Source organism: Lasioglossum baleicum, chromosome 11, assembly GCF_051020765.1.
Source record: "Lasioglossum baleicum chromosome 11, iyLasBale1, whole genome shotgun sequence".
Taxonomy (NCBI): domain Eukaryota; kingdom Metazoa; phylum Arthropoda; class Insecta; order Hymenoptera; family Halictidae; genus Lasioglossum; species Lasioglossum baleicum.
The window spans coordinates 13,610,190-13,624,165 of record NC_134939.1 but is presented as its reverse complement, the minus strand read 5'-3'; the positions used below and the strand labels follow the sequence as shown (position 1 = coordinate 13,624,165).

The window sequence follows — 13,976 nt, the reverse complement described above, 5'->3', positions numbered from 1 at the left end:
TCAGCTTAGATTACTCTGTCGCTAGCGGCAATTTGTTTAGCTAAAATAATTCAAGTGATTCAAGTAGAGCTTTAGAATGATCGTACCAAATTTCTTGTCAACCCTTTCTTTTCAGAGTTATCGAGGTCACCTTCAGCTTTTTCTAGGTAAACCCACCAGTTTTTTTCATGAACAAAAGCTTTTTCTAGTGTTTGACGAATTCGTCTCAGTATCTCCTAAATGTCGTGTGTAAAAAAATTGTACGTTTACTACAAAAACTGAAGGTGACCTTGATAACTCCGGAAAAGGGTTGCCAAGAAATTTGACTCGAACTATGTTATTTTAGCTAAACAAAATGTCCGATCGAACCGCAGCAACAGAGTAATCTAAGGTGATTACGATTCCTGACTCACCGTGTAGAGTAGCCTGGCGTTTAGAGCAGGAAGACAGGATTTTCGTGAACCTGTTTCGAGGGCCTGCATGTTAGTTAGAACGAGGTGTGCCTATGAAGCTAGGAAAGCGATGGAGGACTCGAAACGAGAGGAGAACTCTGTCGTTGCAGAAAGACATTCGTAAGACAGAAGCGAGTATAATCCATTACCAGCAGGCTCGATAGCGTGTTATCCGTGGTAGTCCGTCCGCTAAAGTGCAAGCAGCGAGTGCAGTGAGTGCGGTAGACACTCACCGGTCGAGCTGGTGTTCTGATTGTACTGGTTCAGGCCTGCCGTGTGGTAAGGCTGAGTCGGGCTGCAGGTGGGCCTCGCGCCGTATCCGAGATGAAGAGGCTCGTAGCTGGCGGGTCGAGCTACTCCGCAGGAGTAGCCATTGTCTCGCTGTTGGAGACAGGCGCCGGGGCTGGGGCCAACCGTCATGCCGACGGTCATGCCCATCGGGCCCATTCCGCTTCCGGTCGACAGAGACGACATGCTGGTCGTGTGTTGGTTCTGTTGGCTGCCGCCGGACATCGTGAAGCTCGGCATCGACGTCATTGGACTGCAACATCCGACAACGTCCGAACATCCGAGAGTGTTAAAACAGTTCGTCTCGCGTCCCGAGAAACATCTTTGTAACGCGTCAGAAGCAGAACTGTTAATTACGGCGCGAGAGGCTCAGCGCGTGTTCTTCTTTCTATTCGCCTTCTCATTTCTCGACAATGCAAAGATGGGGTTTTCACTAGTAAAAAGCGCTAGATCAAAGATCAATCTAGACAGATGTGTCCCTCAAAAGTCCTACTTTTACTTTTAGCTATAATAAAGCTGCGCATGTAAACGTAAAAGTAGCATTATCAAGCTCCATTATCGAGAAACGAGAAGGCGAATAGAAAGGAGAGCACCCCTCAAGGGGCTACGTACACCTCGACGGATCAAACAATTATTTTTATTAATAAAAATGATTTTTCAAGGTGTACGTAGCGCCTCAAACGTCCGGGAGGGTCGGCGTTCATATTCGCCGTCGATTCTCACCTGTACGAATCAGGCATGCTGGGTATTCCGGGGTAAACGGCGGTGGGTGCGAAACCATGATGTATCCTGGGCGGAGAGGGCGGTGCTTGCGGGGGCGGTTGACCACCCAATATACCCGACGTCGGCGGTGGCGTCGGATGACCAGTACCGACCAGGCTTACCCCGCCGCTGTGTTGCTGTTGCTGCTGCGACGGTTGTTGCTGTTGCTGTTGCTGCTGTTGTTGCGGTTGCTGTTGGTGTTGCGGGTTGTCCCTCCGTTGCGTGCGCAATTTCTCTTCGCGCCGCCACTTCGCCCGCCGATTCGAAAACCAGACCTGAGTTAGTGAACGAGAAGACAGACGAAGATACAGGTCAATCGCTAGGCTACAGGCTCCGCCTAATTTTTCCGGCCGATCGTTCGCGAGAACGCGTACACAACTCGTTACAGAATTCGACAGCACGTTCGTTATATGCATACGTTTCATTCAAAAGTTCGTCGACCTGCTCTGGCACGGACACTTTTAGAAGTTCTAGTCACCTGTATTCGCGCCTCCGGCAGGCCGATCTTTCCGGCCAGTCGCTCCCTGGCGAACACATCCGGGTAATGCGTCCTCTCGAACTCCTTCTCGAGCGCGTCGATCTGCTCGTTGCTGAAGCTCGTGCGGTTTCTTTGGAGCTTCCTTTTCAAACGCAGACGTGCCTGATCGTCGTCGGTGCCTCCCGACACGCTACCGGCGTTGCTGTTGTCGCCCCCGCTGTTCGTTTCGTCCGAGTGCGCGCCACCCTCCAGCTCGGCCACTGTGAACAAACAGAATATTCCTAAGTACACTGCGGATCTCTCTAAGTATGCCTAATCCTTTGCAGTCAGAGCTATTCTAACTTGAAAACGAAACATTTCTTCCGACCTAGACTAATCCCATTCTTGTATATCAGTTTCTTCAGTTTATGGATATACTGACGGCACGACACGTTTACTTTTCAACGACCAATCTACAAAGGGTCGAAACAGGACCATCCCTTGTCGAGAACGAGTTTACAGATAACAATGAATAAAGAATTTGCAACGGAATAGTAATCAGATCTCGAATTTTTCCGGTTAGCAGTACCTCGAGCCCGGTTTCCAGTTAGTGGCGAAGAATCGAGATTGGTTTCTCGAACGGTCGAACCGTTGCGAGTTTTTACTGACCCTATCATCCTTTTTTTTCGGGTAGGAGGGTCGTCGGCGGGGGCGTACACGTCAGTTTTCTTATATAAATAGGTAGGTGCGTGTAAGTGCGGGGCCACACGGATGCGTGTATAGTGTATGTGAGACCGAATAGTAGAGAGTGGCGAGAGGAGAGAGGAGAGAGAGAGAGTGGTAGGCAGGCGTTGCTGGGTGAACCTTATCGTCGGTTTCTGGGTGAGCGAGTCCAGGCGTCACTGGGTTTTGGCTTGGCGGTGAGAACCGCGCGGGAGGAGGGTGACGCTGGCGGAATAGCCGGAGGAAAGAGCGAAGGGGGATGCACGATAAGACGCCGGGTGTCCCAACGCCAGTCGTTGCTCTCCCTAGCACGATACGCTTCTGTCATCCGACCGAAGTCCCATCCTCTCTTCCTTTTCCTCCTCTCTCCCTCTCTACATCCCTCCGTCTTCTCAACCCCCGTATCGCCGCCCCTTTTTTTATCTCCCCACTGTCCTGTTTAATTCTCTCCACTATTATTTGCTCTCTTCGCTATTCTCGCCCTCCGCCAGCAACTGTCACGCGGATTCCGATCATCAGTGATGCTAATAGTGCATCAATCTTTCGACTGCGCGGCTATGGATATGAGCCATAATTATTAATCGAGGGGTAGTTCCTTGTCGTTCTAGAATAATCTTCTATTTTCCAGCGATCAAGTTTCGCCTGCGCGTTGCTAATATACAAATTTCTCGACGCTCCTTAGCCCCCCGCGAAGAGAACGCTTAGTTGGCCAGATCCTGGAAAAAGTTGACGTGAATGGTTCGCGCAAGCTAGGCAACGCACAGTGTTCGGAAATCGCCAAAATTTGGCCGAAATAGGAAGCAGTACTGCAATTTAGTTCAAAATTGATACTCTGGGGTTTTCGGATCGCTGATTATATGACGGATGCGTGAAGAAAATGAGTTTTTTCGATGAAAACTGGTATCTGAAAGAGTTTGATCGTTGAACGGTTCTAATAACTTTAATGAGTATTATCGTTGTCATTGTATCATGTTGACTTTTTAGCCCATGAACAGCTAGCGGATCGATCTGGCCCACTGTGCAACGCGACGTACTTATGTATCTCGCAGTTGGCCGGGAGGAACCGAAGGCTGGAACTGGTTTTCATAATGATACCGTCGGGGAAGCGATGAGAACTCGAGAGATAATCCGTAACTCCCTTTCATGGATGCGGTTAAGGTTTATTCTGGAAGCTGGCAGGGCGCCACGCTCGTGGCTCTGAACTTCTCGCGGAATCGGAAGGCTCCTGCAGCAAGTTTCCAGTACAGGATGTAGAACCGGGAACAACGCCGGAACTTCCTTTTCCTCCTCGACTTCTTTCTTCGTCGTCTCTTCGTCTCGTTTGTTCGCAGCTCGCGCTTCTATCCCGTGTCTTTTAATTTCTAATATCGTTTGCGTTCGTGCACGGCGAATCAACGAACGAAAAAAAGAATGAGCAAAGAAGGGCCTAACCCAGACGCTGCAGATGAGAGAAGAGAGAGAGTATATCGTCGGTGGAGGGGAATTCGCCCGCCCAGCTTCTCGAGCTGTTGCCCTTTGCCTTCCGTCCCAACCAAGATCGTCGCTCAACGTATTATCCGCCAACCCCAGTCTAAGTCAGTTCAACCGTGATGGCGGACCTCTGTTTCCCATTTTCATTAATGCAGACAAAACCCTCGTCTGATTTTGCTCGTTCTTTCTCGATATACGAATCCCCACAACGAACATCTTATTCCCTATTCTATGTATAATACATACGAGGCTTTCGAAATACCGCAAATCCGTATGAACGATTCTCGCGACGATACTCGGAGCTTTGGCGAAGTTACAGGATAACAACGCGCCTAGTTGAGGTCTCGAAGTGGTGTCCGATGACACCCAAAGCATTCTAGGACCGTCGCATCTCGAATTATTGCAGTCACAAAACTGCGTATCGTTTTCAAATGACAGCAAGCAGAGATTTCTTGCTCGGGCAGGCCACTTATTACAAGGTCGCCTCTAATATAAACATGCGCTATCCGCCTTAGCACACTTAGAAACGAAGATATAAGATATCACCAAAGGTCGGACACTCTCCGGACAGACCACGCACATTGTTATCGTACGGCGATCAACGGTCTATCACCTGCGAGACCATCGAAGTCTACTGGCGCCGGAAGCCTTCCGTAATTTTCGGGCGCGGATGCAAAAGAAAGTGCAAGAATAATGAGGATCGTAAAACGCGGGAGTTCGCTACGGCACTCGGCCGCGAGAACCGTTAAAATACGACGACAACCGGGAGAGAAACGAGGTTTAAAGAGTCACGCGGTCGGGCCGGCGTGAAAATAAAGGTGGCGGAGTCGTTGTCGAGTAATGGCCGGGGGAAGCACAAGTGGCGAACAGCATTATTAACGCCGATAATGGCCGTTGGTGCACTTACCTAAACGCCGAGGCTAGCCCCCGGAATTTTTCTATTGCACTTGAACGTGCTACCGACGCTACAATGCCGGAGAACCCGGCGGCATTGTGGTTACAGCGAGCTTTGGTTTATATGTACAGGCCGTTTCGTGGGGGTCCTCGAGGGTCGCAGAAATTGGCCTTTATCCCGTTCAGTCGAAGATTCGCTTTCAAATTTAAAACACTGCTCGCTCGTCGAAAAGTTCCAGTCTCGGATACGAGAATTAATAACTTCAATGGCAAGTCAGATGGCAAGCTCAATGGCAGATATGTGCCCGTAATTATGAAAGTGGCCTGACTCAAAGTTGGGAAAAAATCGAGTTTGTAAATTCAAATTCATCTCTCAATCATGATATTTAAATCTAAATTCAAACTTAACTCTCAGCAACCCGATTTAAAACACAATTTGAAACAAGAAATATATGACTGAGACCACTTTCATAATTATGGGCACAAAAGTCAATGAAATTTTACGATGGTGCAAAATACTTCCGATTTTGATTTCATTCAATAAATTACTTTCGAAATCTAAATCAAATTCTATCTTTCCATGAGAACGTTTACCCATTGGAGCTGGAAAGATGCAAACTTCCTTTTTCTTTGAAAAGTATTCGCGATACGGAAGATCCGATGGTCGCAGTGGTGAAGGAAATCGTCCAGCGAAGGGTTAAGGGGAGTATACTTGGCAGGCAGCACGACGAGAGCGTAAAATGACAAGTTTGTCGTATCCGGGAGTGGTTTTAGGGCGTAAAGGTCAAGGGCCCGTGGAGCGGCCGCATGGCCAAAATGTAGAGGTGCTCGAGGAAATCGGAAAGGCCAACCGCGTCAACGATCGCGAGAACGACGAGAGGCCGGAAGAGAGAGGCGACAAAGAAACTCTTAAAACTTTTTCCCCGCTGTATGCGTGGCTTTCTGCTTCCTCTTCTGGACACTCGAGAGAGGAGAGGAGAGGAGAGAGAGAGAAGCAGGTTTCTCGTTTCGATCCGTCATTCACGGGGTTCTATGCGGACCGCTTAGCTCTCGATGGGAAACAATGCTACACTTTAGCTGGCGTATAGGTAACAATAACAGGAGCAGGGTTTGAACGGTGCGTGGCTCGCTCGTGACTCGTGACCGATTGTTGCCATCGAACCGCGATCTTTTCGGTTCTTTTCTTTCCCGGTTCTCGCGCGCCATTGTTCCTTTCTCCGGCGGTAAAAGCGAGCGCCAAGTGGCGAGCGCGATTCGCGAGCCAGCCTCTTGTATCGGAAACGATTTTAATATGCTCGACTTGCCACTCTTCTTTAAACACATTGTTCGATAATTGACGCTGGTCGCGTGGTAAACGAGACGAGTTTTTGTTGGGTCACTGACTCACGTGCTCCTCCAGGCACGAGCTCTCTCTCTTCGTCGCGTTTCGAGTCGCTGCTCGGTCAGCCGTGGCTGAATCTATGTAGGCGACTGGCAGCGCGTCGCGGAATCCTTCAATTTAGAGTTTGTTAAAGCGTATCGCAACTTCTGACGCGCGTCGACTCTCGAAGAACCATGCTCGCCGAAAATATCGTTTGCGTTCGGGGAGAGAAAAGAGGAGGCTTGTTCTCGGGCTGCAGAGGGGTCTGCGAGGATTCGCTGCGAAGGGACCAGATGCACCGTTCTCCGTATCGAATGGTCGAATAGGTAGCGATGATACAGATGTTAGCGGGATTACTCGCAGTGTTCACCGGAGCGAGGAGGAAGTCAGCGACAGGGCCCGATTCGCTGGCCGGATCCACGGAGAACGGGGCATATTATTAGGGGTCGGCTAATAACGCGTAATGCGAACCACCGGGGTCTGCCCCTCTCCTCTCTCTCTCTCTCTCTCGTCTCTCGCGCCGATTTTTTATTATCCTTCTGGCGCCGAACGCACGTATTTTCTCCCCCTTTTCCGTAAACGGTGCGACGTCATAGGTGAATCGGCGTCGAAGGGAGGATCCGCGTGTTGTCGAGGGGACGTGAAAAAGTGAAGCGCACATTGGGCCACTCGTTCCGCCGTGACACCTCGCACCCAGTCCCCCGACATCGCGATTATCATTTTGAAATCGACTAGAAAAGCCAGTTGGTGACAATAGCCGGCCATGATGCGTTAGTAACGGCCATTCACCGGGCGAACCGGCGAAAGAATGGTCGACCAGATAGAGGGGTTGTTCGGGGGGCAGAGGGGACCAGAGGGAACCAACGGAGGGGGAGGACTGCCAGAGGGTGAGAGGATGCGATTAAACAGCGCTCCCGCGACACCCGTTTCCTAGACGAATACGTATCTCCGTTCGGTCCGGATTCAAATGCCGGAGGAAGAATGTTACAGACACGCTATCCGGGTTAATGGGTTATGCGAGCGTCCTTAACCTTTGCCCCACAATTTCATTTTACAAACTCGCAGTTTGCACGTTGCTCCGATTTTTACGGAAGAACAACTGCGCGACAATCGCGGTCCGCAAGTATCGAGCGCACTGTGGGCTGGAATCCCGTTTTTCGTGGCCAAAAGTCAATTTTCCAAGTTTCGTATATTGACAAAATTGTTCTTGCTATGAAGTGACAACCATTAAACACGCAAATCCAAAATATTACTCGGTATGATGATTCCAGAGACAAAATCATAAAGCTCACTTCAATTTTTTTGATATCACCATATTTGTTTTACTTCGAATTCAAAGAACTATAATAATACAACATTACACCTCGAAATAACGCCACAATAGTTTTGGCCAGGAAAAGCTCTCAGCCCGCCGTAGGGCGGAGCTCTCGAGCGACTCGATTATTTTTCGAAGCGTAATCGCGGGGCGTATTACCGGATTATGAGATTACACCGCGGGCCGAGAGCATCGGGGAACCACGGTGTACTTTATCAGTCACGGTTGAGAGTTTTCGAAGATTACTTTGATATTTTTTCGCACGTCCCGCCGTGAAAGTGATTACGAGGGAACCGAGAGAGCCCGGATATCGGGTAGCTCGTAACGACCGATACAAGTCGAGAGGGATCATCCTTCCTGGTTGCGCGATATGTTAGAGCGGAGCCAGCCGAGGGTGGCCGAGAGAAAAGCGGGGAGGCGGAAGAGGGTGGATGCAGAGACAGACAGAGAAGCTGTCGCGCGAACGCTATCGTCCCGCGAGGATCGGATGCCGGATAGGAATTCATCGTATAATCCGGTTCGGTCTAATGCCTAATCCTGTCGGCGAATTTATTGAATTTATGACGGTGCCTCCGACAGAGAACACGTGCTATAATGCATGTCCGATCAACTGTCTCTCTCTCTCTCTCTCGTTTCTAATCGGCGATGTAATTTTAATCACCCGTCGTCGAGCAACAGTTAACACAGCGCTCCGTCTTTTGCAAGTTCGCGCGAGATTGAGTCGAGAATTACGTTCCATTACACGACGCTCGTTAATTATCGTAGTAATAAGAAACTTCACACACGCTGCCGGATTAATTAATTCCCTTGCAATAACGAGATCATTAATTAGATTCCGAGCAACCGTTATAATGGCTGATGTAACGGCTTTCGGGAGGGATTAAGATTGATTTAATTAGCGCGCTCTTTCGGGGAGAACGGTTTTTCACAGATCCGAGAATGTTTTGGAAGCGTACCGATGACGATGATCGCGTCGAAATACGATGGCCCGTGAATGGGCGGCAGCTAATGTTAAATGGTTGGAAAGAAACGCGGTGCCAACCATCCTGGCGCGTTCAACGAGCATAACAAGCGTCTATGACAGCGTCGTATGAATGCAAATAACTCGGGGCGGGTTGCACGCGTGCGACACACGTCGAACATTTAATTAGACCAGCCCGAAAACGCGTGAAATGAAAATATTTCCCGCGGACGTTTCGATGCAAATGTAATATTCTTTTCATTTGCTCGCGCCTCCTACAATTTTTCGCGAATAACCGAGGACGGAAGAAGCGGAGACATTCGGTGGAGGGAAAGCGCCGAAAACGCAGGAAAGTTTTCCAGCGGAATTGGTTGGAGCCCGGGGGGTGTAAGCGAGTAAGTAGCAAGAGCAATTAGAGAGGCGGAAGTGTCGCGAGCAAACCTAACGAGCTAACGACAATTAACACAGCAGACTGATATCGGGAGAGGGCGTAGAAAGAGGAGCACGCTAAGTGGAAGGAGTTTGGCAATCGATCAACGCAACGGCGCGCGGCGAGAGAGGAGAGAGCGACGAGGAGACGGAACTAGGAGCTATGGCGAGGCGAGCGCGGACGAGAAACGCGAGGATCGAGGAACAGAGGCGAGTCGACGGAAAGGAAAATATTGGAAACTCCATTAGGAGTGGTGCAACCAGCCGTGCAACGGAATACATAAGCAGCTCTCTTCCATAGGGTGGCGAACGAACAGGGAAAAGAGGGAAGTCGAGCTGGAGAAGGAAAGAAACCGAGAGGCTGTACCGTGGAGGTTATTACGCGATTCATTTGAAATCTTTCATTTTTCGTGGCCCCGGCCCCTTGGAAATCATCCTCGGTCGGCCTCGTGCTTTCCTTCGGCGATTTAATCCCGATTGTCGGCGCTCTTTGTATCTTCGAGAACGCGGACCCGGTCGCTCTAAATACCACCGTTTTTCAGAAATGCCCTCAATATTCTCCACCAAAGTTCTTTTGATTTTCTTATAACGTCGACGGCGGAAAATCTTCTTACACACGGTCCATCGGGTCCGTCGGCATTGTTATACATATTCCTGATCGAGAAGGAGCGAGCAGCATCCGCGACCTCGTTCATTTCGTTTCTTACGGAATCAGCTTTGCGAATTCCATCAATTTCTCTCTAGAATGTCGAATGGACCACGAAATTTTCTCGGGATCGGTACCCGAACATTTTGAGATTCTCGAGATAATTTTATTATATTTATAAATATACTTGTCTCGGGCATCGCGTTCCTGCACACCCTTAATAATTGCACAACTTCCGGACGCAAACAACCGGTGAACGTTCGGTTTCTTCGAAGGATAGGTTCGCGGCGAATTTCCGCGGTGTCGTCGAAAAAGCGGCGAGATCTTAATTCCCCTTCTTAATTCGAGGATCCGGTGGCCGTGCAGGCGGAGCCATCGGCAGGCACTAAATGCCGTGAAATCAGCCGATGATAACGTAGATACGCGCGGCGTAGAACTCGCGCGATTACTTCCGGCCTCTTGAGTCGCGATGTACTTTTGCAAGTTTCGCCTTGAGACTCCCATCCACTGGTTCGAGCCGCCCTTCCCTGCAACCCCTTTTCACCGCCATCCTCCTCATCCTCTTCCTGTTCCTCTTCCTCTTCAACCAGTTCTGTTTCCTCCTCCTGTTACCGCTACTGTGTTCCTCTTCTGCCTACCTATCCGCTCCACCTCCGCCTCAACCGCCTCCTCAACCTTCTCTACCTTCTCTACCTCCTCAACCTCCTCTTATTCCACAACTTACGCCACGTCGAGGTGCGGTTAAGCTCCGTTTACGCAGCGGAGTTTCTCCACTCCTCGATTTCCTCGGGGCTTTTGTCGCAATCTCGGCAACCCTACGCTCCTGGTTTTCGCTAGTTCACAGACTGGTTCGGTTATAGTTCGGCCGGCTAGTGCAACAGCCGAGACAATCGCTTGGTTAAAGAGAAATTAACTCCCGGAATCGTTCTCGGAGAAATATGAGACGGCGCGGTTAACAACCGCGGTCGGTCACGTTAATAACGCGCCTGTCGCCTTTCTACTTTCGGACAGATACGCATACCGATCGAAAAGAATGCCGCTCGCTCCGTGCGCGAGCAAGTTACAATTCGATATAATTAAACGATTCAATAAGATAATAGGCTGCGGATCTTTATGTAAAATAAAAACATTCTGCATTGATTGTGGGAAGAAAATAAAAATTGATTTCATCCCATTGATGACTTTGTTACATTGAAAACGACGTTACAGTGTTCTTAAATTGTTCTAATCTATATATTACTGTTTTATATTTCACCCGATCAATTTCTTCATAAATGCATAAACCGATCCTCCTTTCGAAAGAAATAATAGTAGGTTGTTGCATATGAAATGTCCGATTTTTAGCAATGACATTAAACAAACGCAATTTTGTACCCAAAGTATTCTATCCAGAAATTTCAAATTTCTTGATTGTATTACGGTGAAAATAAGATATTATGGTCATTCACAAGATTGTTATCCTGATTTTGTAGTTCTTTTTTACCATCAACGATTAGTAAGTTGATTAAATCGCATAAAATCACATAAAAGTTATTTTTCCAGACATATAAAAGGAACACACGACAGTCGCGTTGGTTGCCTTATGAAAATCACAAGAATTAATTTATTTAGACTTTGAACGGTTATCATTATATAATATGTGCTCTAATAAAGATATTTATTAAGTCATTTCTTATGAAAGCATCTTTATATTTTCATTAATTGTGAAATAAAATTTAGAATTTGTACCTCAAAGTTCTTGATAGAAACGTTTTCTACGAGTTGCATTCTAAAATCGGACATTTCATATGCAACAACCTAATCGATCAATGTTGTTCTTTATTCATGAAACAAATTCGAACAATCGTGATGGTTCGTCGATTTCTGTTGCGTTTCCGCCGCGATTCGCAAGCCGAATAAGGTCGGCGTCGAAATGTACGCCGATCGGACATTAGATTATCGTAATCGGTGGGAAACGAGTGAAACAGAGACTGGAAGCGGCTAAACCGGCAAATTAATTGACCGCGAACGCGACCAATTTGTATTAACAGGTCTAATGGGGTTGCAGCTCACCCTGTTAACCGCGATGTAAATCAATGACCAAGGGTGATTTCGGCTCTCTCTTCCCTGGGCGAATGAATAGCCGGTGAAAGGCCCTAATTCGTTTACGACTTGCAAAACGAGCCTTTTGGGAGCGCGCAACTGGTAGCCAAACAATTTCTCTATCGTTACACACCCCCGTGATTCGTCCCTGGGGTAACATTGTCGAAATAAAATCCCGCGTATCGAGCGGAGAGAGGCGACGGTCCAGCGGCTTCGAAATGATCGCCTCGAGTGCTGGATTACCGAAATCGTCGCGAGGAACGTTCTTAGAATCGATAATTATCGAATCGTCATTGAACGAGGGGGTCGCTTGCGAAACAGCCGATTTTTTTATGGCGAATTTAGTCTGCATACTGTACGGTGACACGGAGAGGGGGAAACGAGGAGAGTCGGTCTAGCTCGACCGACTCGGTGTCATCGATCAAAAGGTAAAATGATCATTGAAAGTCGCGTCAGGCGCGGCCAAGTAGCAAACGACGTGTTTCACCTCCTCAATCGAACGACACCTATCGTTTCTCGTCTCGCTAATTGTTGCACTAAACCGTGTAAACATCGTACAGCTTATTCTACACGAGCAGGTCCCCCGAAAAAGATTTATAGTACTGCACGGGCACGGAACGTATCCGTGACCAAACAAATATTCTGTAATTTAAATAGAATATTTAGAGAATGAATTTCACAGTTCGGAATTGTGGTTTTCTGATTCGCCTACAAGAATCCGCGTAAGTCGGCAAAAATTTCGTGGCAAATCCTGTCAACGAATAAACGAACAAATAAATACACGAATCCGATTTGAAGCACGAGCGGAGAGTCAAAACAATTGACCAAACAGCGAGTAGGCTAACTGGATGAGAGTTTAACCAAATTTCGCGAGAGTATCGGAGGAGGGAAGGTATCCGTATCCACCCCTGCGAGCATGATCGATATAATATAATAACGAGAAGAACGACGGCAGATCGACGCGTTGCGCGTTGGTTCGAATTCCCTATGGGGATCTGATTGCAAACGAATGCGGCAGGGTTACAGTCTCCCTTCATAGACGATTAATCCAGTTTACGCGCAGACGTTGCGTCGGTATGGGGTTCCTGTAAGCCGAGAATCCGCACAAACGTCCCTCCCGCGCTTAAATATATTCAATTACGAGAGGCTCGAGGCAGCTCGGACTTTCCTCCGACTTTCCTCCTCTTTTTTTCTCCTCTTTCTTTTTACACCCAGGGTTTGTAGCTTTTCGCCACACCTTTGGTTTCCCCCGTTCTTTGTTCTTTTCATGGACTGGAACAACCGCGCACCGGCTGGACGTAACGCGCTGCCATTTTATCTTCCGGAGCCACCGTGCACAAGTTGGCGACCGTGCGCGATCCCATAAGGTCGATTTATACCATCCGCACAGACAGAGAACGTATCCGACCAGACAAATATTCGTCTCTCTACGGTTAGGTATAAACTCTTCCATTCAAATGCGTTGTAGAATATTTGTCTGGTCTGTGCTGATAGTATAAATCGACCTCTACAATGTTCGAAACGGAGATCAACCGAGATTTATCTCTCGGAAATCGATATCGAACCTCGAAGAGACTTTCGCCGATTACTTCGAACCTAGAAGTCTAGTTCCGCAGTGGCTAGGAATCGTGTGCAGAGGATTTGCTCGGGAATTCCGACGCGCATTCGATTAGATCGAATGCGACCGATGATTTATCCCTAGCTCGTCGAGAACTCGAACAATTTTCTCGTCGCGGTGGTCGGGTAAACCCGTGTTCTGCGGATTCGAGTCGCGAAGCATGTGGGGCGAAGGGCGAATGGCGACCGGCGAAGGGCGAAGGGCGAGAGAGCGGAGCCGGAGCAACGAAGAAAAATAAGCGCGAAGAAGAGACAGGAATAAAGTCGGGGACAAAGGGAGGGGGGGAACGAAAAAAGAGGAGAATCGAGCCTGCAGGCTGCAGCCAAAGGTATCGGAGTGGTGGGTACTGGCAAAGCGAAAGCTGAAGGGAGACAGGCATCTCGCCCTTCTTTTGTCCCTGGGCCTCGGTCCGATATTGAAATGGAGTCGTTTGAGTGTGAATAATTTGCTTTACCCGGGCCATCCCACCCAGCCCCTACCATCCACTCTCTGCTATCCTCCTCTCTTCTCTTCTACCCCTCTCTCACTCTCTCTTTCTCT

General features: G+C 48.6%; 1 protein-coding gene across 6 annotated transcripts in view; it reads right to left on the bottom strand.

Annotated features, from left to right (window-relative positions):
• Positions 1 to 13,976, bottom strand: part of LOC143213508 (paired box protein Pax-6) — an 87,859-nt gene that overhangs the window by 11,796 nt on the left and 62,087 nt on the right. For 2 of the 6 annotated variants that reach the window (XM_076433421.1, XM_076433420.1), the window contains exons 7-9: positions 1,960 to 2,219; positions 1,443 to 1,756; positions 665 to 1,041 (exon numbers count right to left, since the gene is read on the bottom strand). In XM_076433421.1, the coding sequence (XP_076289536.1) occupies positions 665 to 1,041; positions 1,443 to 1,756; positions 1,960 to 2,219 (951 nt within the window). Of the gene's footprint in view, positions 1 to 580; positions 1,042 to 1,442; positions 1,757 to 1,959; positions 2,220 to 13,976 lie in introns of all 6 variants that reach the window. The other 4 variants (XM_076433424.1, XM_076433425.1, XM_076433423.1 and 1 more) reach the window with 3 other exon arrangements.